The sequence below is a fragment of the Lissotriton helveticus genome, chromosome 5_1 (genome assembly GCF_964261635.1).
Source record: "Lissotriton helveticus chromosome 5_1, aLisHel1.1, whole genome shotgun sequence".
NCBI lineage: Eukaryota > Metazoa > Chordata > Amphibia > Caudata > Salamandridae > Lissotriton > Lissotriton helveticus.
In genome coordinates, this window is record NC_136065.1 from 1,093,979,697 (window position 1) to 1,094,004,190 (window position 24,494).

General features: G+C 44.3%; 1 protein-coding gene across 1 annotated transcript in view; it reads right to left on the reverse strand.

Moving 5' to 3' along the window:
- Positions 1-24,271, reverse strand: part of LOC144753509 (calcium homeostasis modulator protein 3-like) — an 87,471-nt gene extending 63,200 nt beyond the window's left edge. The window contains exons 1-2 of the mRNA XM_078641174.1: positions 24,026-24,271; positions 20,392-20,675 (exon numbers count right to left, since the gene is read on the reverse strand). Of these exons, the coding sequence (XP_078497300.1) occupies positions 20,392-20,669 (278 nt within the window). The 5' untranslated portion in view covers positions 20,670-20,675; positions 24,026-24,271. The remainder of the gene's footprint in view (positions 1-20,391; positions 20,676-24,025) is intronic.
- Positions 24,272-24,494: the final 223 nt, after the last annotated feature.

Here is a 24,494-nt window from a genome sequence, read left to right on the forward strand (position 1 = left end):
ACAACGCGCCAAGATCCGGATGTCACCGAGGTGGTGTCCAGCAAGTTGCAGCACTGGTGTGGCCATCCTACAATGCTGAAAGTCGGCGTGGGGCGCCCCGTTGGCCTGTGAGTTTGCGTCAGTAGCGGACCGATGTGCGAATAGGCCGAAGGCAGCACAACGCGCCAAGATCCGGATGGCACCGAGGTGGTGTCTAGTAAGTTGCCGCACTGGTGTGGCCATCCAACAATGCTGAAAGTCGGCGTGGGGCGCCCCGTTGGCCTGTGAGATGGCGTCAGTAGCGGACCGATGTGCGAATAGGCCGAAGGCAGCACAACGCGCCAAGATCCGGATGGCACCGAGGTGGTGTCTAGTAAGTTGTCGCACTTCTGTGGCCATCCTACAATGTTGAAAGTCGGCGTGGGGCGGCCCGTTGGCCTGTGAGATGGCGTCAGTAGCGGACCGATGTGCGAATGGGGCCAAAGGCAGCGCAACAATATTTTCTGACTGACACCACAAGGCGCTGAGATGCCAAGATCCGGATGGCACCGAGGTGATGTCTAAGTTGCGGACTGATGTGCGAATGGGGCCAAAGGCAGCGTAACAATATTTTTTGTATGGAAGATACCACTAGGCGTTGAGATGCCAAGATTCGGATGGCACCGAGGTGATGTCTAGCAAGTTGCTGTACTGGTGTGGTCATCCTACAATGCTGAAACTCGGCGTGGGTCGCCCCATTAGCCTGTGAGATGGCGTCAGTAGCGGACCGATGTGCGAATAGGCCGAAGGCAGCACAACGCGCCAAGATCCGGATGTCACCGTGGTGGTTTCATAGTTGAGAGGCACTTCATCTGCAGTGGGGCGCCGAGATCCGGATGGCACCGAGGTGATGTCTAGCAAGTTGCTGTACTGGTGTGGTCATTCTACAATGCTGAAAGTCGGCGTGGGGCGCCCCATTAGCCTGTGAGATGGCGTCAGTAGCGGACTGATGTGCAAATGGGGCCAAAGGCAGCGCAACAATATTTTCTGAAGAGAAGACACCAAAAGGTGCTGACATTCCAAGATCCGGATGGCACCGAGGTGGTGTCTAGCAAGCTATGCAGTTGAGTTGTGTGCGCACTTGCGGCGAATAGGTCGAAGGCAGCATAACAATGTTTTTTGAATAGAAGACACCACAAGGCGTTGAGATTCGGTTACCACCGAGGTGATGTCTAGCAAGTTGCCGCACTGGTGTGGCCATCCTACAATACTGCTCCGAATAACGGCGTGGGGTGCCCGAAGGGGGGGGGAGCCGGCGTGAATGGGCCTTCCTAGGTGGAGGCTCGTCTGCTGTAGTGGGGCGCCCCTTTACCGTTTCAGTTGCCATTCAGCTGAGTTTCGGCTGCTCTTGATGCTACAGCGACAGGCGGCTGCAAGAGGACTCTCAAAATGGCGGCCTGTCCTTTGGATTTGGGCCTGGTCCACTAAAATGGCCCTGGGACACCTTAGAACTCGGACGCTCGTTTTTTTTTTCCTTTCCTGTACATGCAAAAAAAGGTAAATGCCCGGTACGTTACACGCTTCATCTGCCACGATGAACTCTCCAGAGGAACCGAAAAAAAATATAGTTGTGGTAACTATACCATGCATCGTCATATGGAGAGGTGGCACCAATTAATTATAGTGCTGCATAAAAGAGAGATTTGGAGGAGAACCCCTGACCTGCTAGTACATTCATCAAAGAAGTGGCACTGAGAGCTTCAGAGGCAAGGGAAACGGTCCCAAATATTTAGAAGAACTTTGGAAAGATTAAAATGACATGTTTAGATTGTGGCAAATTAATTTCATGTGGACAGATGAGTGTTACTCTAATAAATACAGCATATGAACATCATCATAGTCGATGGTTGGTAGAGACATTTTGACTATATCCTGGACCTGCCCGTCCTCGCCCAAAATGGCGCCGGAATAAATGGGACTCGTAACTCCTTGTTGTGTACTGGTTGCAGAACCTTGAAATCACGAGATACGTATGCAGTTTTGAAGCACATGGCGGGCGGGGACGAGAATTGATTGACTATTTCGACATCCCTATTGATATTAAGTTCTGATGTGTTATTGATTACTGTACTGTTGAAAGTTCGAATTAACGTCACCCATGGTACTTGCCCGCAAATGTATATCTAGATAATTTTATTGTAACTGGCCCTGTCGTATTTTAATTATAAAATGTACGTCCACCGATTCCGTAACTGTTAGACACCTTAGTTCTTGCAACCTAATGGCCCGCCCGTTACGTTCCTCTACAGTGTAAATGTCTATTCATCATATACGATTACAGTTTGCTCTGTGGCAGGCCCACGTGGTTATAGGCTCGTATTTGTATAATGAAATTTTCACAATAAAGGTTTTTAAAAGAAAACATGGTAGTAGTATATACATTGGTAAAGTTTTTAATAATAGTGACTGTTTTAGAATCATTAAAAGGCAAGTGAAATAAAGCAGACCAATTACATGAAGGGTAAAAGGTATAATACGAAGGAACGCAGTAAAGATAAATGGTCAAGGGCTGTTGTGTTTTCTATTCCTGCAACATAAAGTGATCGATAAGAATCTCATATTCAGGCGTATCGGCGACTAAGACAGCAGGTCGACCCTCTTTTGCTCAACGGCTCCGTCATGGGACGAAGAAACGCTCTTTTTCTCGAAAAAAGAATATATTTTACTTGCAGGACAGTTGTAAAATTTCCGGGAAAGTACATTAGCCTGGAACATTATAACATATATTTAAGAAAAAATAATGTTCGGAAGTAATGAAAAGCGTAATTTTTAGGTCATATGACCAAGCCTTTCATCATTACAATAAGAAAAGTAAAATGAACCAATGAAAAGTTTTATTAACAAGTCACATGACTTGTTATGCTTACGTTACGCGCTGCGCGCCCCGGATGACTTCCGGATGCGCTAACGCGGCGCGTCATATGACGCATTACGCGACAACGCAGGTACAGAATATAGTCAAAATGTCTCCACCAACCAGCGGTCGGAACACAACCCCTTTCAGCAGGCTAAATAGTTCTGTTAAATGACAACAGAAGGGACAGGCAACAAGAACCATCAGTCAAAGAGGGGAGGGCTAGTTCTTCTCTACCGGGTTACATTGGGGCGCTACCGGAACTGATCGAATTGGTAGTCTACAGTGTTTCTGGATGTTTCAGACTGAAGCTGGGGTTAGCATGAGAGCAGCACCATTTCGTAGCTCCGTCGTGGTCATTCCGCAACCAATCATGGCAGCCGTTCTTTATCGTTATTTTGGGCGGGGTGGGTGGCGGAGCCGAGCTGTTTTGCAGCCATCATTGTGTGGAGTTCAGTTCATCTCACTAGTTTTGTATTTGTCATGAGGGGTTGTTCCTAATGTTTCTATTTTAGCGAGGTCAAAAAGAGATCCCATTAGTGGCCTACTGATTTTGCTCGATTCCTTTTCTTTTTTTTTACACGATCTTTCGTTATCTGCAAAGACTAAACAGAGTATTGCGACTCTGTGTTTGTTTGTAAATAGAGAATGAACCAAAGAGAACTAATTCTAAAACAGTAAATACTTGGATAACAATCAATGAAATGGAGAGAGAAGCAGGCACGACGGATTACAACGGGGGCAAAGGCCTGCGTTAACTACCTTTCACTATCTGCAAAGAGAGAGTACTCCTAATAGAAATGAGGGGGGGGGCACCATTCAAAGCAGATCAGTGTGCATAAACACGAAAATGTTTTCACTTACCACGTACTTGACATTCGACAGCTTATGATATTTGCTATTAAAAAACCATTGAAATTCACTGAAAAAACCATAGGTTATAGACCATATATAGTTAGGAATTAGCATTTACAAAACCTTGAAAATTCACTGAAAAAACCATAGGTTATAGACCATATATAGTTAGGAATTAGCATTTAAAAAACCTTATTTTACTCACACAAAACCATTGAAATTCCATATATAGTTAGTTGCACTAACTATATATCGCGCACCCGCAATCCACTGCTGATCATGTCACATATTACATCATTCATGACATGGTCAGTGACATCACTGATGACATCACTGATGACATCTTAAATGACATCACTGATGACATCACTGATGACATCTCATTTGACATCATTCTTGTGCTAATACGATAAACCTCTTCAGACTCTAATATAACCTTAGATACACTCAGTGTATACAGACACTCACACACTGCCACTCATCCATGGAGTTACTCACACACCCAGTCAGTCATGCAAAGAAACAATCTCACCTCCATTTCTTCAACTATACAGTTAAACACACCTTACTTATTGAAACATATACTAACACATATTTACTCTCTTATACAATCCCTGATACAAGTTCACAATGATCGATACAACCACTCACTCATTCAGTGGCTCTCATGCACAGTTATTTATATATGCCAACTCTCACATGTACTGTGTTTTACATATGTACTTACTATGACATGTAGCATTCAGATATCCATTCACTCATTAATACACTCATGCACATAGTCAACTGCCCATGTAGCTGTTTCCACATGCACTCTTGAACTCATACACCTAGTGAATAAACTGCTCACACATCTATGCATAGAGTCACACACCTTCCAGCCACCCCCACACAAACTCAATCTCCCATAGAAATACTTGGGCAACCAATTAATAACACATATAGCCTCTCGTATAGCTAATGATCAACACATGCAGCAGTTTACAGAACAACAGACATAATGATGCACAAATTAAGACAGTTTAGTCACTAACCCATGCATTCAGTGAGACACATTTAATCACTCACTCATACAGTCAGTCACGCACCTACTAAATCCTTCATCCAGACACTTATACATCCACTCATTCTTCAATATGTAAGACATATTTTAACTTTACAGAAACATACAGTCACTGGATGTTGTCATCAGTGATGTCATCAGTGATGTCATTTGAGATGTCATCAGTGATGTCATCAGTGATGTCACTGACCATGTCATGAATGATGTAATATGTGACACGATCAGCAGTGGATTGCGGGTGCGCGATATATAGTTAGTGCAACTAACTATATATGGAATTTCAATGGTTTTGTGTGAGTAAAATAAGGTTTTTTAAATGCTAATTCCTAACTATATATGGTCTATAACCTATGGTTTTTTCAGTGAATATATATATAGATATATATAGATATATATAGATATATATACATATACATATATATATATATATATATATATATATATATATATATATATATATATATATATATATATATATATATATATATATATATATATATATATATATATATATATAAAATCACTGGAGGACTGCAGACTTATTCAAAAGCGGAGGCGTGAGGCAGCTTCAGTGTGGTGGTGGCATCTGAGGAAGACAGTGATATCAAAATGCATTATGCTTATTCCGCTTTCCAACTAAAGGCTGTCTCCTGTGACCCCATGTGGCCTCTTCCTTCTTCTTCGCTGGAGGTTTCGTGCATATATTTGCATCAGCCGGAGACGCGTTTAAGGGGCCCCGTTCTGGAGACATTACCGGTGTCTGCGCAAGCAGTTGGTTTTCTCCCGAGGTATCGGATTGGTCCAGCCCACTTCTCCGGTACTGATCAAGCAAGGGACGTGTCAGCAGGCAGCTCGTGACTTCACAAGGAAGTGTGTTTCATTGAATTCAGCCCACGGCCCAGCTGAGCTGTGCCACTGAAGTTAGAAAGTCTGTGGGGACTCGAGGTGGCCTGAGGAAATTATTTGCACCGGAAAAAGCGCGCCCTGTTCTGCAGTACACCATTGCCACAAGGACTTAATTTCATCAAACTTCCCCTCGTACCATCGACCCAGGGATGATGTATTCTGGGAGCTGTAGGACTTACCGAATTGCAGCAGGTGATCGATCACATGATAGGGGAGGTGTGACCTTCCATCACGGGAGGACTGCAGACTTATTCAAAAGCGGAGGCGTGGGGATGCTTCAGTGTGGCGGTAGCATCTGAGGAAGACAGTGATGTCGAAATGCATTATGCTTATTCCGCTTTCCAATTAAAGGCTTTCTCCGGTGACCCCATGTGGCCTCTTCCTTCTGCTTCGCTGGAGGTTTCATGCATATATATATATATATATATATATATATATATATATATATATATATATATATATATATATATATATATATATATATATATATATATACCAATATTATAAAGAGAGAGCCCAAACCTTTGAGGCAGATAATCTCAGTAACCACAGCACCAATCACAACACCCAATACAGCGTTGGAAAGGGCAGACGGCCACCATATACATGTTTTTTTTTTTAAATTGTTTTTATTAACTTTTCAAGAAACAGTGGTGTTCATCACATTCATACAGTGCAAGACATACAATTGTACCGTAGGACACCATATACATTTAAAAGGTAAAAGAACCGTGCCAGCAAAGTAGTCCCTTGTGGGCCTGTCTGCGTTGTGCTGTGGGCGTGGGCTGGGGGCGTGACTAACGCTGGGGGCGTGTGGTACGGCTATCACATCGTGGGCTGTGGGCGTGTGCTGGGGGCGTGACAAACGCTGGGGTCGTGACAAACGCTGGGGGCGTGTGTCCGCCCTTCATGCCATGTGAGTCGTACATACAAGCGCCAATTACGTTGCTGCGCAGCATCAAAGGGCACGCTGGGAGTGTGACACGTGGGGGGCGTGTGTCCGGCCTTCATGCCATGTGAACGCAATTGCGCCGCATTAAGGGGCACGACGGGGGCGTGAGAAATGCTGGGGGCGTGTGTTACATTTGGCCCTTCATGCCATGTGGGTCGTACATTAATCCGAAGATCGTCTGCTGAGGCTGTGTGCTGGGGGCATGACAAACGCGTTCAGATGGAGGCCTGGTAAGTAACATTACTGCAGCCTCTCCGGCGCGCTGTTACTGAACTCTCTCATTCAACGAAATTAGACGCGCCTGCTACCATCAACCAGGGCTCTAGCCGGGCTCAGGCGGCGGATCAGTACACTAATTACACGCGCCTGATAACATCAACCAGGGCTGCAGTTGGGCCTCAAGCGGGGGAACACACGCCTGCTAACATCAAACAGGCCTGCATCTGGGCCTCAAGCGGGGGAACACGCAAATGAGCGTGTCTGCGGGGACAATTACTGCAGCCTCTCCTACTCGCTGTCACTGAACTCTCTCATTAAACGGATTTACCCGCGGCTGATAACTCTCTCATTCAACGACATTACACGTGCCTGCTAACATCAACCAGGGCTGCAGCTGGCCCTTCTCCGTCCCTATTCTAATGAAACAAAAAATGTTGTCTACCGCAAGATTTTAAAATAAGTTTCCCTTGCCAAATACACACGTTACACACATTCTATATCATACCCGGGCAACGTCGGGACGGGCTGCTAGTATTATATATATTAATTGCTAGTCCTGAAGAAGGTGGTTGGGTAATGAGTTCTGACACCACCGAAAACGTGTTGACGCACTTTTTAAAGAATCCAAACCTTAAGGGATTTCAGGATGAAAGAAAATATACTTTTTACCGAAATTCTCCTTATATTACACATTTGATTTGGATCACATTTTGACCACAACTGTATATTATGCTTGTGTTGTTGAGGTCATAGGGTCTTGTGTTTTAATTATAAATGTCTTTAATGAATGTTTTCTGTATATACACTGAATGTTTTTAACTTTAATGGTATCCTCCAAGAAAATTCATGAAGGAGCTTTTTAAAATCTGTACAGAAGCAAGTACATGTTTTGTATTTTTATAAAATAAACATATACTAGCACTACTTTTCAGTTTGGTCTTAGATTTATGCCACACTTGGTGAATCCTTAGAGGGGCATCTGAATGGGGGAAGAATGAATGTTTCATTTGATAAAGTTGTGAGATGCAAGATATAGCTGTTGTGAATATATATTTGTAAACTTAAGTCCAGGGGAATTCTTCTTGCTTTCCATTGTGGGATCAAGGCACTGTTCCACTATTGGGACCTAGAGTTGGTTGCAACTGGTCGAAAGGAGTAACCTTCATCTCCACTCTCAGATAAAGTTCCAGCATCGCCAACTATGGTATCAAAAACACTCTTCCACTGTTGGTACCTGTCAGACTACTGTGTTAGTAGTATACAAAGCACTCCACGCTCCTGGGCCTCAGGCTGGGCGCTGTGTGTCTGTGTCCACTTCACTCAGTAGACCATCAGTGTATGTTGACATGTACATGTCTGTGCCCTGCATACTCAACAATTTGCATTATATACTTTTATAATCGATAATTACTTGCCACCTTCGCACATACTTTGCTCCCATCTCTCCCTGCATTCTGCATTGTGAGGCAGAGATGCCATGCCATGTTTAGTTTGTGTATATGGCTAGCCACGGTTCCCACAGTATGTAGTGTCATTGTGTCTGCTACGTGCACATGTTTGTCATGTTTAATGTGATTATATAAGGTAGCGCATTTATTCACGAGCAGTGGTTTATCCCATTTACATATCACTGTCTTAAAGAGCATACAGAAGTTTTTCTCACAGGTGAATAGTGCGACCACAATGGCAGTCATTCATTACTATCCAAGAATATCCAACTACACGGCGCTTCTAAGCTTAAAGCCCCCAATCTTGCGTCCTTTCTTAAAAGGACACCAACTCCTACAATCACACCAACATTCACACAGCTTTCTAATGACAGTTATCTGCTTCTCAATAACATGCACTCCTACGGAATGTGAGCTGGCATACCGCATGTCCTTACTGTTTCAAACACAGTACCTTCCTGTGGCAATATCTATTCCCACCCACACAAACTAACTCCCAAACTTCAACTTGGCCTTCAATTCCTAGTTTGAAAACACATTTCAAGAAACAAACCAAACTAAAAGCACCTTTGTCTCCCTCACTTCTGCAAAAGAAATGTATCGACTGCAGATACCACAAACTTCAAATAAAATACACTCCCTTTTAAATACGAACCGCCAATTACACTTTGTGAATTGTTACACAATTTTCAACACATGTCACACTTAAGATCTGGCACACTTTTTTAACACGGTCTCCTACAGCCTTTTAACACACTTTCAAACTGTTCTTCTTTTAATACCAGACTACATTCTGAGATTCATTCGATTATCTCTGGAATAGCAGGAACAGTGCCCATAATTCTCGCCCTCTTTGCGGCCATCCTACTACTAATTCTACATCTAGAAATGGCTACGCTCTCTATGGTAACAACTATGTTCGACAGAATACGCCTCTACGCCAAGCTACATCAATACTGTAAAAAACCAGAAAAACTTTTCGCCTACCTGCCTCTATCTATTATCGGAGCTAGCTACAACATAACATTTATCTACACTTATCTACACTTATCTACAAAGTGGCAATATGCGTACAACCATCGTTTGATTGCAAAACTTGCATTTGACTGGCGAATGGATGTATGCCTTGCCAACATCCCAACAATCGCTCCCAATATCCAGCAGGTAATGCAGTATCTTGAAAACCCTGAACATGAATGTTCTGGCAGTGGAGCAATGGCGAATGCAATGCAAAAACGAATCGCAGCGGAATGGGATTTCTGCGCAGTTGCTAAAGATCTCCTGCAACGTGCGACCTTTCATAACATCGCAGATTGCCTGCCCATTCAAATTGCCGCTCCAACATTCACAGAACATCACTGTCCCTTCAACGATATGAATTGGATTGCTTCGCTTTCCTCACATAATGGCAACAATAGCCTCTTGGAACATTACGCATCTCAAGCAGCTGAAAAACTTCTGGACTGGAATCTCCAAGACTTGTAAGAAACACACGTTATTCTTGAATGGATTTTTTTCCATCTTTTTTTACTTTTTCCTTTAAATTTTTTATAATACACTTCAATCCTACTACTTTGTTATAATAACTTTAAAGGTATACTCAGACATTTGAACTCTATCTTCATTATTGCCCTTTACGTCTCCACTCTAACCAGGAATCGGTGATGTATGGCCTATGCAAATATGCTATTTACTTCCTAAATTAGCCTAAACCCGACACCCATTTAGAAACCACGTCTTCTCTTTGCGCCCACGCCTCTCTGCCTGCCTGTTATTCACAAAGCCCTTTCACACAATTTTACTCAAATTCAGCCTCTGCTCAGAACCTCACGATAAAAATGTAAAAAGACGACATTATTTAGGAACTGGTTGGCACAGTGTGGTAATCGTAAACTACCTTTATTTTCATTATACAATTTATTCATTCATGTCTAATAGCTATTGTGTAGGTCACATAGAACTGTAACATATAATGTGCAATTCACTGATGCAGGAGCTTCGCTTTGACTACAGCAGAAGCGGTTGGGGTTTGTCTCAGCCCGATGCCTTAGCTAAAGACAATAATGTACGGTTTGACTACAAAGGTACCGAATGTGCTTCTCAGAAGCGCAATGTTTATATTCATCCTCAAAGTTCCAATGTGGGTAGAACTAGTACCAATTCTGACATGCACCACATTGAATCTACTGTACAACAGATTGCTAACTATTCTACTGTTGATAATTTTCTGTTAAAAAAGCACTGCCAAGGTACCTAAAAAGTTTGATGATTGCATTTTGCAATTTCTTTTTTCTTTCTTTCTTTCTTTTCTTAAAGGATACATGTGGGAATTGTGGCCTACCTTTATTTTCCTTATAGAATGTAGAGTCATTCAAGTGTAATAGCTATTGTTTATTTCACATGCAACTGTAACATGTAATATGCAATTCACCGATGCAGGAGCTTACGTTTGAATACAGCCAAAGTGGTTCAACTTTGCATCAGCTGGATGCCCTAGCTCCTGCACCAGTGGGTCCAATTATGGCACTTAAATAAAGACACTTTGTATATCATTTTCAAACTCCATCCCTTTATTACACACAACCACATTTTACCATTTTCCTTCTCTGACATTGCAACATTCTGCATTATATTCTTCATGATGATTTCTTTATTCCTGCTTCCTAAAACACTTCATTCGAGTCTTCAGACCAATAGGGATGAGTAGTTTGTTTCCCACTCCCTGTATAGAATAATTGCACACTAACACTACTTACACAGGTATGCTACAGCAGCCAGTATCCTACAGCATCCACAGCACATCACTTCACAGCAATAAACTCACGACTTACACTCACAGTTTCATCCCAGAGTCTTCAGACAGGTACCACTGAGTAGTTTGCTTCCCACTCCCGCTATACTCTAAACACATACTAACACCACCTGCACACATATGCTACAACACCCACTATACTAAACCTCCCAGAGCACATCAGTTTACAGCACTCAGCTCACAGTTTAGGCGCACGGTTTCATCCCCGAGTTAAGCTGTACCTCACCTCTGCACCATCTAACTCTAGACAAAACAGCACTTTCACACCGGTAAGAGTAAATACTTTGCTTCTGCCAGTATACTACAGAGCACTCAACTCACAATTTAGGCACACACTTTCATCCCCGAGTGTACCGGTACCTCACCTCCGCATCTCACAGTGGGCAAAACAGCACTTTCACACCTGTAGGGATAAATACTTCACTTCAGCCTGTATGCTACACCGCCCAGAGCACATCGGTTTACAGCACTTAGCTCACGGTTTAGGCACACAGTTTCATCCCCAAGTTTAGCGGCACCTCACCTCTGCACCACCTCACTCTTGACAAAACAGAACTTTCACACCGGTAAGGGTAAATACTTCGGTTCTGCCAGTATGCTACAGACCACTCAGCTCACAGTTTAGGCCCACAGTTTCATCACTGAGTGTACCAGCACCTCACCTCAACACCATCTCACAGTGGGCAAAACAGCACTTTCACACCAGTGGGGGTAAATACTTCACTTCACACTCCCTCTATAGCACACCCTAACCACCCTACAAACCTCACAGCGCTCCTACCCTCCTCTTTCCCATTTGTTTCTCCCTTTTTCCCCCTTTCTCGCTTCAACAGAATCACAAAATGGCGGCCAACACTTCCTAGTGTTGGGCTAGTTGGCCCCCAGGGACCCTCAGGATTCAAGTGGAGTTAATACCCCAACTTAAAACATGCCACGGGGTGCGTTTGCACAGTGGTGAAGAGAGGGGGTGACATATGCGCAAATACACCCTGTGGCGCATTTCAAGTTGAGGAATTAATTCCTCTTTGATTCTGAGGGTCCCTGGGGGCCAACAAGCCCACCAGGTACCTCCAATATGCGCCAGGGAGCTGTGTTGCAGAGAGATGTTCAGAGGCCATGCCCCTTTTTACAACACTCTGCAAGACAGCTCTGTGGCGCTTATTGGAGGTACCTGGTGGGCTAGTTGACCCCCAAGGGACTTCAGGATTGAAGAGGAATTAATTCCCCAACTTAAAACGCGCCACAGGGCGTGTTTGCACACATGTCACCTCAGGCCCCGCCCCCTCCCTTCACCACTGTGCAAACGCACCCGGTGGCGCATTTTAAGTTGGGGGATTAAGTCTCCTTGAATCCTGAAGGTCCTTGGGGTGTAACTAGCCCACCATCTACCTCCATTAAGCGCCACAGAGCTGCGTTGCAGAGAGGTGTACAAAGGGGCGTGACCTCAAAACACCTCTCTGCAACGCAGCCCCCTGGCGCATACTGGAGGTTCCTGGTGGGCTATTTCACCCCCAGGGACCCTCAGAATTGAAGAGGAATTAATTCCTGTTTGAAAACAGTGAAACTCTCATGAGAAACACCACAGAGTATTAAAAAAAATCTACTAAGAACAGTGCACATTCTATGCAACAGTTGTCAACAAAGACATTTTGTGGTAAAAACAACAAAGATCTGAAAGTGCTAAAGACCATACTACTTGCCACGTGGCCACCCTCCTGGAGCCTAATTAGGCCCTGGGGACCTCATCCCCCAGTGCTGGTCTTTTTTTATTAAATTGTTGGGGGTGCGTGTGGCCTCCCTCCACAGGTCGATTTTGGGCCCTGGAACCTCATCCCCTAGGGCATGATGAGATTATCAGGGAAAGGGGGTCATGTGCCCCCCCTCCTTGGGACGCCCTCCCCCAGGCCCGATGTGTTTAACAGGGGGAGGGGGGCATGCAATCCTTCTCCCCAGCTGACTTCAGCCCTGGGGACCCCATTCCCTGGGTCTGAACGTATTATCAGGGGGATGGGACACTGAAGCCCCCCTGCCCAGGCCAATTCCAGCCCTGGGGACCCATTCCCCGGGGCCGGACATGATTATCAGGTGCAGGGGGTACGGGACACCCACCCCGGCTGGTTCTGTCTCCTGGGAACCCATTCCCCGGAGCACAGTGCAATTTCCATGGGGAGGAGGGCACACTCCCAGGACCCAAAATTATTAGGGGAGAGGAGCTGTGATCCCCCTCCCCAGGCTGATTTTGACCTAGGGACCCCATCTCCTGGAGTCTGGTGTCATTCTTTGGAGGAGAGGAGCATGCAGCCCACCTCTCCAGGCTGATTTCAGCCCCGGAGACCCCATCCCCGGGGCCTTGCACAATAAAAGGAGGGTGCCCATCCAGGGCTCCTACCATAGTCTCATTGGTGGCCACAGTGGGCCTCAGCCGGCTCCCTGCAAACTGCAGGAGCCTCTCCTGCCTGCATGGAGCAGCTACTATGAGCAATAATTTGATCTGTTTCCCTGCCTGTAGATCAAAAGTCCGCTCCCAGCGGGCTGGAGCACTTTTGAAGCTTCCGTGGGCTGGGAATGGACTTGATGTTAGCTCCCGCTTGGTGGGAGTTTTGAAAATGTTCCCACCAAGTGAGAGCAAACGCAGGTTTCCCGTCCGCTGTGAGCAGGAAAACTTCTATGTTTCAAGGGTGGACAACCAGTGACATAGCATCTGATCCGGCACGGGGTATGAGGTCCCCAGGACCAATAATGGCTCAGGAAGGAGTGATGTGTGCACCTCCTCATTTGAACTAATTAGCCCGGAGATGGGCTCCCCAGGCCTTTAGAGGCTCGGAGGGGGTGTGCAGCCCCCTGCCCAATTTATTTAATGATTTCGGTCCCAGGGGTGGGTTCCCTGGGCCATCTGAAGGCTTGTGGAGGGCGTGAAGGTCTGCAGATTCGATGAGCTCGTATAATAAATAAGTGTGTTGTAAAACAGATAGGCTTCCAAATATTAATGTATGTTTATTGTTAGACTTGGCATCATTGGCGTGAGTCTCCCTTCCATTTTGACGGATTGCCTCCTCTGTTTTGATATGTTTTTGCTGGTTTTATGCTTTGGGTACTGTGCCATTGCTAATCAGTGCCACAGTGCAAGTGCTCCCTATGTTAAATTGGGGTACTAATTGGTTATTCCATGATTGGGTTATTTGATGTATCTGTCAGCCCCTAGTACAGTGCACCATGTGCACTGTACTAGGGGCATAAATATTGGGACCCTAATTCCAAGAAATTAGATCACTTCTGGACAAGAAATCTTTCTGCCAAGGAGAAGAACCAAGGAAGCTGCAGGAGTTGTACTGCCCCTCTGCCAGTGTGCTGTTTGCTGGGTTGGCCTGCAGTGGTTGCTTCATTGCCAAGGGAAAGGAGAAGGAACTTTGTAAGGACTTTCGTCTACAGAATATTCTCCAAGGGCTTCAACTGTGCTTGCCTCCTGCTGAAGTCTCAGGGACAAAAGACCTCACCTCCAGCTCCCCACTGAATTTCCTTGCTGGGAATTCTGACTCCAGACACTTGCGTGCCGCTGGGAGCTGGAAGCGCGACGCATCGAGAGGAAGCATGTCGCCGCCACAGCTGAAATCGTCGCATCGCCGGAGAAGCGAGTCTTCGCCACATCTCCCTGGAAGTGTGTGTTCATCAAAGCTGCCTGCTGCCGCATCACTGGAGAAGCGTGACGCCATTGTGAGAGTTGCAATCGCATCACCGGAGAAGCGCGTCGCAGGGCCTGTCGCGGCTCCAAAGTACAGAGTCGTCGCAAGGCTGCCAGGACGTCATAGCATCGTCATTGCATCGCCGCATCAAGGGCACCATCTTCTCGCATCGCAACCGGATCATCGCATCGCATCAAGGTGCCAGTTTGCACACCGCAACGGGCCCGCAGGCCGAGAATCTACGCATCACCTCCGCACCGGTAAGGAGCACGTCGCATCCCCTACTCTGCGCAAGCATTGAGGAAGGACGCAACCGTTCCCCCGGATCACGAAACCGACGCATCTCTCCTTTTGTGAGCCTTTTGTTTACTTTGCGTTGCGCATCCAGGTACTTTGTTGAGAACTTTGTCGCGTTTACCAACAACTTGAACTAAGCAACTTTAATCATCTTTTAAGTAATCTTAAGTATAGTATAGTGGATTTTTGTCGTTTGTGGCCTTGTGTTAAGTCTATATAAAGAATACTTATTTTTATAAAATCTGTGTTGTGTCCATCTGTAGTGTTTTCACTGTATTACTGTGTATATTCACAAATGCCTAACACACTGCCTCTGAGATAAGCCTGTCTGCTAGTGTCAAGCTACCAAGGGTTTGAGCAGGGGTTATTAAGGAGTGTAATCCCCTTATCCTGACTTAGAAGTAAGGGTCCCCATTTGGACAAAGGTGAATACCATTGCCAACTAGAGACCCCCAGATCTAACAGTTATGATTTCTCTGATGTCAATGTTAAAATTTGAGGAGCTTGTGTATTACATTTATATTTTTTACATGGTTTGTCGAATCCGCGGATCCACCGTGATTTCACCGCAGGAACTAGTAACTATAGAGCACTCATGCGGGCTCCCCTTTCCATTTTAGGGCAGATCGATAAAATGATTAAAAAAAGAGAAAAACGTTCTGTATTGGAATTATGGAAAAAACTTCATAAGTTACCTTACCTTAATTTGATAATTGTTACTTTTAAAATGTATATTTGAATAAAATGTATTTATAAGCTTGTGGAAATGCATACTGCTAAATTGAACATAACCCCCTTTTCATTCATACATATCCTCTTCACTCATACTTCATTTGCTCCACATGCAACCGAATCCAAACTCCCAGTCCATATTTATAAATTGACGCAAAAGGAATAACAAGGAAGATAGAATGTTTGTAATAGGAGAAATAATTGGATTCCCTATTAGTGGACTCATGAAAAGAAAGTAAACAAGAAGTGCATACAAACTGTAGAAATTAATGTGACTTTTCAAGACCTTTTTCTGAATTGTCAAGGGCCAATATTTTATATGAACTGGAAGCATGCATTCAGTTGCATGCGGAGCAAATGAAGTATGATTGACGAGGATATGTATGAATAAATAGGGGGTTATTTTTTAAACAAAATGAATTTATGTTACTTCTCAATTTAGACCTACGCAAAGGACCTCATTATGAGTCTGGCAGTTTGAGGACCGCCAGACTCACGGGAGGGCGCAGTGATGGTGGTTCAGGCACCAGCGGTCCGACAACCCCATTACAAGTTGGGCAGTCAGGCCGCCATTGCACCGCCACAACCGCCAGGGAGCCGCTGTTCCCTGGTGCTGGCATGACAGTCAAGGCCTCAGTAATATGCTGATGGTGCCACTGCGGCACCGCTATGCATATTATGATTTTCAGGACCACCAGCAGTGTCATGGAGGTCTTTCTGCCATGAAAAGGCCTGTGGTCCTGAAACGTAGCCCATGTGCATGGGGATGATGCACCCAAGTTCCTGAACGGCATGGACTTTATAGTATGTGCCGTGCAGGAACTGTATTTGATGTTTCCATGGTGGTTCCCATTTTCAAATACATGCTGTGGGACCACCAAAAATAGCCTGCCAGACATGAAGACACCAGGCAACCATGGGTTTGGCGGTGCGGGATAGGGCCGCCGGCATGGCGGTCCGCTCCCACACTGCCAAACTCATAATCGGGCCCTAAGTGTTTATGAGTGAACAAGTTATGTGTATATTTTCTTTAATATTGCTTAAAATTATGGATTTCATAAACAATTGTTGAGTGAATCTTTGAAATTTCGGATAAATAAATGATGAAAAGAAAAAGGAAAAATATCAAATAAAATATATTTTATTCTTTATATTGTTGTGAGCCACATATATATTGGAATGCATATATAAGAGATTTGTGAACTATGTATGGATGAATATGGTTGCCAAGGGATTAATCCCTAGAAACTCTTCAATAATTACTCCTTCTCTTTGAGCCCTTTCACCAAAATGAAACCTTTTAACGATGGTGCCTACTAGTTAGTGTATATCACGTTTTTTTCAGCACATTTTAAATTCTTTATATCACTGTGCTTCTTCCTTAGATAACTTTGTCAAGTGATTAAAAACTTCCGGACCTAATAGGCGCATTGATAATGAATACATTACTTACCGGTAATCTTCATTACCTGAAACCTCAGTCCTTCCCATCCCAGTCCATACTATATGAGGAGGGCCTCCTTGAAAACACAGTTTGGAAAGTCCTCTTTCTATTTTTTTCTTTTTTTATAAATGGCCCCTCCTCATACTAAAAATTGGTTTGATAGAAAGCTGCATTGCGGAATTGAGACCAACAGGGTGTGCATGGAAAGGATCTTGGACTGTCCCAGTGGTGGAAAGGCGTGCTACCACTGGCCTCAGAGAAGTGTCCCGATACTCAGTGTGCCCTCTCGAAAGAGAGGAAATTTGGGGTTCGCCACTCAGTGCTGTATCGAATGGCCACTTCTCCAGGAAAAGTTCCATGCTGGGAATTTCTACTAGTTCATGCATGCCAATAATTTGTATGTTTTTGCATCCAGAACGCCCTTCTACATCCTCAGCTCTGGTCTTAAGGGTACGGACCGTTTATTTTAGGTCCGCCATTTGAGTTTGTGGTTCCTTAACAGTCATGTGCATTGGTGTAAGTGTAGACTCGTTATTTTCCACTCTGTCGACCAGTTTTCTATCCAGCACCATCAAGACAATATTGGTTTAAAGCATAGTTTTACAATCCATCTCAACTGGAGCATCTGCTTAAATTTCCTCAAATGTTCGTCTCTCAATGTTGAGCCACTTGTGATATGGGGTCCTTCATGTTAGCGGACTGAGTCATCACATCAAACAGTCCCTCAGTCGCTATGAGCTGTACACTTTTAGAATTAACTAGTGCTGTGGCGAAGGGTGCAAGTCTTCCATCAGTAGCTTTGATGCAGGCACAGTGCATGGTGTATTGTGCTTTAAGGGAGTGTTCCATAGGATGTGGGTGTCCCATGGAAAGTCTTGCAATAGGTTTAACCAGTAGGTGGCAGCGATAGGTCAGCTTGTGCCAGGGGATAGGACCTTAACACCAGGGTGTGTCCCTGAGGCCAAAAGTGCAGCCTTGAAACTTTCTTTATCTTCCACTCAGTGATGGATCAGATTTAGCACAGGCCCACCTTACAATGCACTTTCCAAATACCTATGCAGTCCTTCAGTGCATGGTTACTTTGTGAAAGAAGGGCAACTTCCTACAGGGATGGGTTCAATTACACGTCTATGATGCAGCATCTCAAAATATGGCAAGGATGCCACCCAATTGAAAATCGTAGGGAGGAAGCCTCAACCCCTGTTATAAAGTCCAGGAGTCCCCCATATAAGTGTCAGACTTCTCAGAGAGTGCAAATTGATGCGGTTCCAGGTGCCACCACGCAACAGTCTCTTAAAATGTTTACTCTCCCCAGAACCCCACTGTGATCACCTTATCTTGTGGGCCACATGGAAGGTCTGGACACTAGTGCAGGGCTTGTGGTGTAGCTTCACTTTCCAATGTCACCACCACCATAGATTCTTGTCAGTATGCCAATGCTTCCTCTGCCACTTAGTGGGGTGCACTGCAGCTCGCCCCAGGCTCGTGCCAGAAACCCGGTACTGCTTCCTTGTGGCCACTTTGGTGCCCGAAAGCCTTTCTTGTATATCACCATTCTGATGATGATCAAACTGTGCTTGTTCCAGGCTGCATATCCCCCTGGCCCATAGAATGAGGTCGGGTCTGCCTTAAAGGCAGCTCATGAAGCAGCAGTGCGCTGTTCAGCCTCCTCTCTGCCCCGGGGGTACCTGCCAGTCTCACAGTCTTCAAAAGGGTCGACTTGGCGCATCTATCCAGATCAATTTTTTGCAGGGCTTGGGAGGGGTGCAGGGAGCTGAGGGTCTTGGAGATCAGCTCCGTCGCCATCTTGGCCACGCCCCCTTAATAGTAATGTAAAGTTTTATTCTTAAAGCGCCTCATTCGCTTCTCTCATCAGCTCCAGGTCTTAACTTCATCCGAATACAATGTTCTCTTTTATCTGAATCATAACATCCTTTGCTGCCCTTACAAAATACATGTATTTTATGCTGACCATTTGATAATACTATCCCTTTATCCCTAAGTATATCACAACGCTACTTTTTGCCCACATCACCAGTTCACTGTGCTCAGTATTTTCTAGACAGCCGTCTTTGTTTATGGGCATGCAAAAAGCTATTCGATGTCTGATGCTGAGTATCATCTTTCTGAGGGTTTACTAGCTTTTTAAAGCTAATGAGATATTGGCACACATTTCCCTTCCCAACATAGTATACAGTTAAATGTCCAATGGGAAATGTGATTTAAACCTTGCATAATTTAGCAGGTTGTCTCCACTTTGGCATCACCGCTCTAGAGATGCGATACCATGCCCACAAAGCCCTCCACAACACCGGCCCTGCCTTCATAAACCACAGCCTCTTGTTCCATTCAACTCAAAGATCCCTCCGCTCGGCCCAGCTTTCCCTCGCCACGGTACCGCACATCAAGAAGACCAGAACAGGAGGCCTTTCCTTCTCCTTACTCGCAGCCAAGGCATGGAACAGCCTCCCTCTCCACCTCCGCCAGACACCAACACTCTCCAAGTTCCTGAAGGACCTCAAGACCTGGCTCTTCAAGGAATCACCATGAACGTCCGGTACCGCACGTACCCTGATGGGCCTTGAAAGACTTCTGGACCCACTTGGCCTTCGAAAAAACTCTGTAAGTGCCTAGGAGCTGTGCGGCCTCTTCTCCCCCTCCAGCGTCTTGAGACCCTTCCGGGTGAGTAGCTGCACTTAACAAACCCCTGATTGATTGATTGAATGATTGATATTGAGAACCCTACAGGGTTTCTGATGAGGCTTCATCAGTGCTGTGTAGCATTGTAACACAAACTCCCTTTGTTACTGATGTTACCTTTTCCTTTTTTCAACAACTGTTCTCAAATTCTCCCAATGAAACCATCCAAATGTTTATCCATGTTAAGGACATCTAATATACACCACAAGGTGCATGCAACATTTTCTAACCAACTGCGCACCTAGTGATTAGCTTAACACATACCATATTATGTTACAGATATATTTTCCCAAATACTTTACCTTCTTTATCCACCATATCCAAAAGGTAGGTCGAATTGTATTTTAATGCAGTTAAGTCATGAACATAAAAATTATTACTGACACAAAATCTAACTATAAACTGTCTTACTTTGTAATGTCCTTGTTTTTCTCTCGTCCGCCACTGGGTCTGGCCATCTCCTCCAGGATCATTATGGTGTATTTGTTAACAAGGACCCCAATAAGGAAGAACACCAGTGGTGGAAAAAACATGACTCCCAGAGCATAGATCTTGTTATAGCCTGGTATGCAGGGACAGTGGAATTCAAAGATCACAAATATCCTCATACTTATTAGTATGATAATCCCACAAATTACGTTCATGGTGGCCTCTGACGTGGACTGCAAATATTTCAAGACTCGCTCCATGTTTTACTGTGAAAAAGGTAAACAGACATGCAATAAGAACAAGAATGAAGCATCATTTTATTAAACGATATGAGAGTTCTCTTGAAAATACCAGTGATGTCATCAATGATACAATTTATGAAGTCAACTCTGATGTTATGTGTGGCTCCATGACCAATGCTTTGAGGAGTTAACGTTGTATAGCTAATCTTAACCGGGGAATTTAGGATCTTCTTAGGTTTTGTAACCCACAGAACCTTAAGATACCAATAACTCAAGTTTGTGCACGAAATACGTTGGGCAATACCATGTACACAACACAGACTGAGTGGGGTACCCATAGTGCATGGCCAAATACCATGCCTGCATTTGTTTTCATAGTGCTTTCCCAGCACATAGTAGATGCTCGAACCTTTGCACAATAGTCCTGCATTTTGCACAACACCTACTGGTACTAGTCTTCAAGTAGTATTAGTGTTACAAAGAGGCCATTAGGTGCCATACCAGCATGATGCAGAGCAATGTAATAGTTAAATGAATACATTCTGCAGCTTGTTGCATGGCTGCTGGCCTTGTCCTATGTGTAATGCATAATGAGTCTAGTACAAACAGGGCATTCCCTCTGACCATAATTTGTAAGGTATAAGCAGAGAGATATCCTTCGGCCATGTCCTGTGCTCATTTCACCAGGTTACAGTACGGAGCACAGGGCCTGGGCTGATGCTGTGTACTATGAGCTTTACAGACGCTATATGCATATTACACCATGCCTGTACCTTGCATTTTGGGTTGGTGGACTTTAGTCTGTTTTCGTGGACCGGGACCTACGTTTGTCGGTTTAACTGGAGTAGTTTGAAGGTGCTAATGAGTTATAAAACAATCTAAAATGTAAATGACCCCTATTCTAAGGACCTACATTCCCAAGTTTGCGTTGACCCCACAAACAAATTTTGGGAATACATGGCCACCCTAGTATGTGGTGTCTACTGTGCTTCAATATGAATATATGATGTTACAACACAAATAATTCCAACGCATGCTTTTACAACACAGTTTTTACATCGCAACTACATCACATCGCATGATTTTACAGCGCATGCCATTACAACAGATTTTTAAAAACTACCATTACAGCGCAATTCATTACAACGAATACCATTACAACCCATACCATTGCAACGCACAATACTTTTAGGGCAACGGTAGAGTAAGTGTTGGATAGTGTAGGAGTAAAAATTACTATTCCCATTCCAGTGAGTGCAACACTAGGGTAAGTGTTGGATAGTGTAGGGGTAAAAATTACTATTCCCATCCACCCCAATTTCCATACCCACCCGAAACTAAAAAATCTCCATTACTTACCTTATAATGCGTTGTAAAGGCATGCAGTGTAATGGTATGCGTTGTAATGGCATGCGTTGTAGTGATATGCGTTGTAATGGCATGCATTGTAGTGATATGCGTTGTAATGGCATGCGTTGTAATGGCATGCAATGTAGAGGCACTTGCGTTGTAATAGCCGTGCGATGTAATGACTGCGTTATAATGGATGTTTCCCCTTCAATATAACATTAGAGCCCGTTGTAGCGGGCACTACCGGTCGTTAAAAGACCGCTCCAGCCTTTGGCTCCGGACTTTAACACAGGAGTGGGCCTTTAATGGCTGGTAGAGCCCACTATGGAGGGCTCTAAGGCTGTTAGAACATTCTGCCCCTAGAGGGCAGAATGTTCTAAATAGTAAAACAAAGGCCTCACATGTTGAAATCCCCTCGGGCTCCGTGAGGCCTTTATTCAAAGCAACAGCTGTGGGCAGACATTGGAATGTTGATGCTCCGGGCTTCTACCGACCATTAGAAACATGGAGCACTCTATTGTCTTCAAAGGAGCACTCAACATTCCAATTTTCTAATATGCATAATTTCCCATTGAAGTACGATGGCCCGACGTGGTGGCTGAAGTTAAAAGTTTCATCTAACTTTAGGGAACCAGAGCACAAGTTCAAGCTCATTTTAGGTTCACAGTCATGTCGGCAGACAATCATCAATAATGTATGTGTAAAATTAAGATAGCTCAATAATCCCTTGAGTAGATTTACACCAACCCAAAGTTAGCAGACTTTCTAGATTCATGTCTGCCTCCAGATCAGAGTGCATTGTGCTCTTCTTGATAACATGTTCCCTTTAGAAGGCTAAAACCCTACGGGGCATATTAACAAGCCCCTATCGCCACCACAACGTCACTTTTAGTGACGTTGTGATGGCGATAGGCGCCTCAGCTTATTTACAAGGCAGCATTAAGCCACTTAACGTGGCTTCACACTGCCTTGTAAATAAGGCACCCTTTGACGCTGAATTTAGCATGAAAGGGGAGGACAGTGGGTGTTGTGTTGGGCTTTCAACCGCAACACCTATTGATTTTGACGCGGCCTCCTATTTACTAGGGCAGCGTAAATCGGAGGCATGGCCAAAATAAGACAAGGGAAAACCCGGTCTTAAACAGGCGAAATGAGGAGAAATTAAAATTGTCTATGATTGTGAATGTGCAGGAAGGTCCCCCTTCCTGTACATAGACAATCATTAAAAAAAATAATTCTGTTTTATAACTTTTATGTGTGCTGCATTAAGCAGCATACTTAGAAGTTAGAAAACAGCATTTAAAGATTGTTTATGTGCCCCTTAACACAGGCCCCCTTGTACTATGGTGCAAGGGTGCCTGCGTTGTCGCTATGCAGCTAAAGTTAGTGCCAGCGCAGGGGGAAACTCACCATAATCTAGTAAATCTGGTGCAGTCCTGCGTTTCTAAAGTGATTAAGCGTGTTGTTAGCCTTTTTGGCTTAGCGACACGCTTCGCCAATTTGTTGTAAATATGCCCCAACATTTGGAACTCTCCATACGCATTGTATATTTGCCCCCCTGACCAACCTTCACTAAACATGCCAAGATCAAACTTAAGTGAACAAACATTACTTCTGGATAATGTAAATGTGTTTAACCAAATAGCCATAGTTATCATTACCCCAAAACACCATTCTCCTGAACTAACGGATTTAACCTGACAGAGTCACTATCACCAACTGTACCACATAGGCACATATGGTCACATTCTCTAGAAAATCATAATTCACATGAATGACGCCACTCCTTCAAACTACGTTTTTTGAAAACATTGCAATAACAATATCCAAACATGCACAAGAAATTGACCTTAGAGAGTGCATATGTTCGTATTTGTTTGATTGCTTAAGTACATTGGTCTCTGTTCAATTTGGCTAAACCCAGGTACTGTTTCTCTCCATGATAAATGCTTATATTAATGTATTTTAGCTAATGAATGTGCCTCTGCCGATTTATTCGTAAAATATAAAACGTGGTACATTACCCTGTGCAATCCGGATGGAAAACGTCGACGGTTACACTGCGCAGAAGGCTTTCAACTCCCAACTCCGAAAGTTCTATTTCCTCTTTACCGCGACACGGGCCAGGGTCGGTTGTAGAACTCGATTGCTCTCCACATTAGTGAAGAAAACCGTGTTAGGCGTTCCTTTGTTCCGTGATCCTTCACGAGAGGCTGATAGTCGAGAGTTCTGAGGCGCGAGAACCCAGGCCGGTTCAGTGTGAAGACGTTCCTGTCAGGCGAGCCTCAGTCCCACCCTTTTCTTATAGGTCTAACAGGTTTTCTTTCTCAAGTGAAGCTGTCAGAAGCACAAAAGGAGGAATTTAAGAAGCATTTTACAGTGTGCCGTATATGTAATCTACAATTCAAAAGTTTTTGTTTGCTTTTTTGACTGGATAAATATTAAGCTTCGTGTCACGTTTTTCCTACACAGCTATTCTTACCATTACACCCT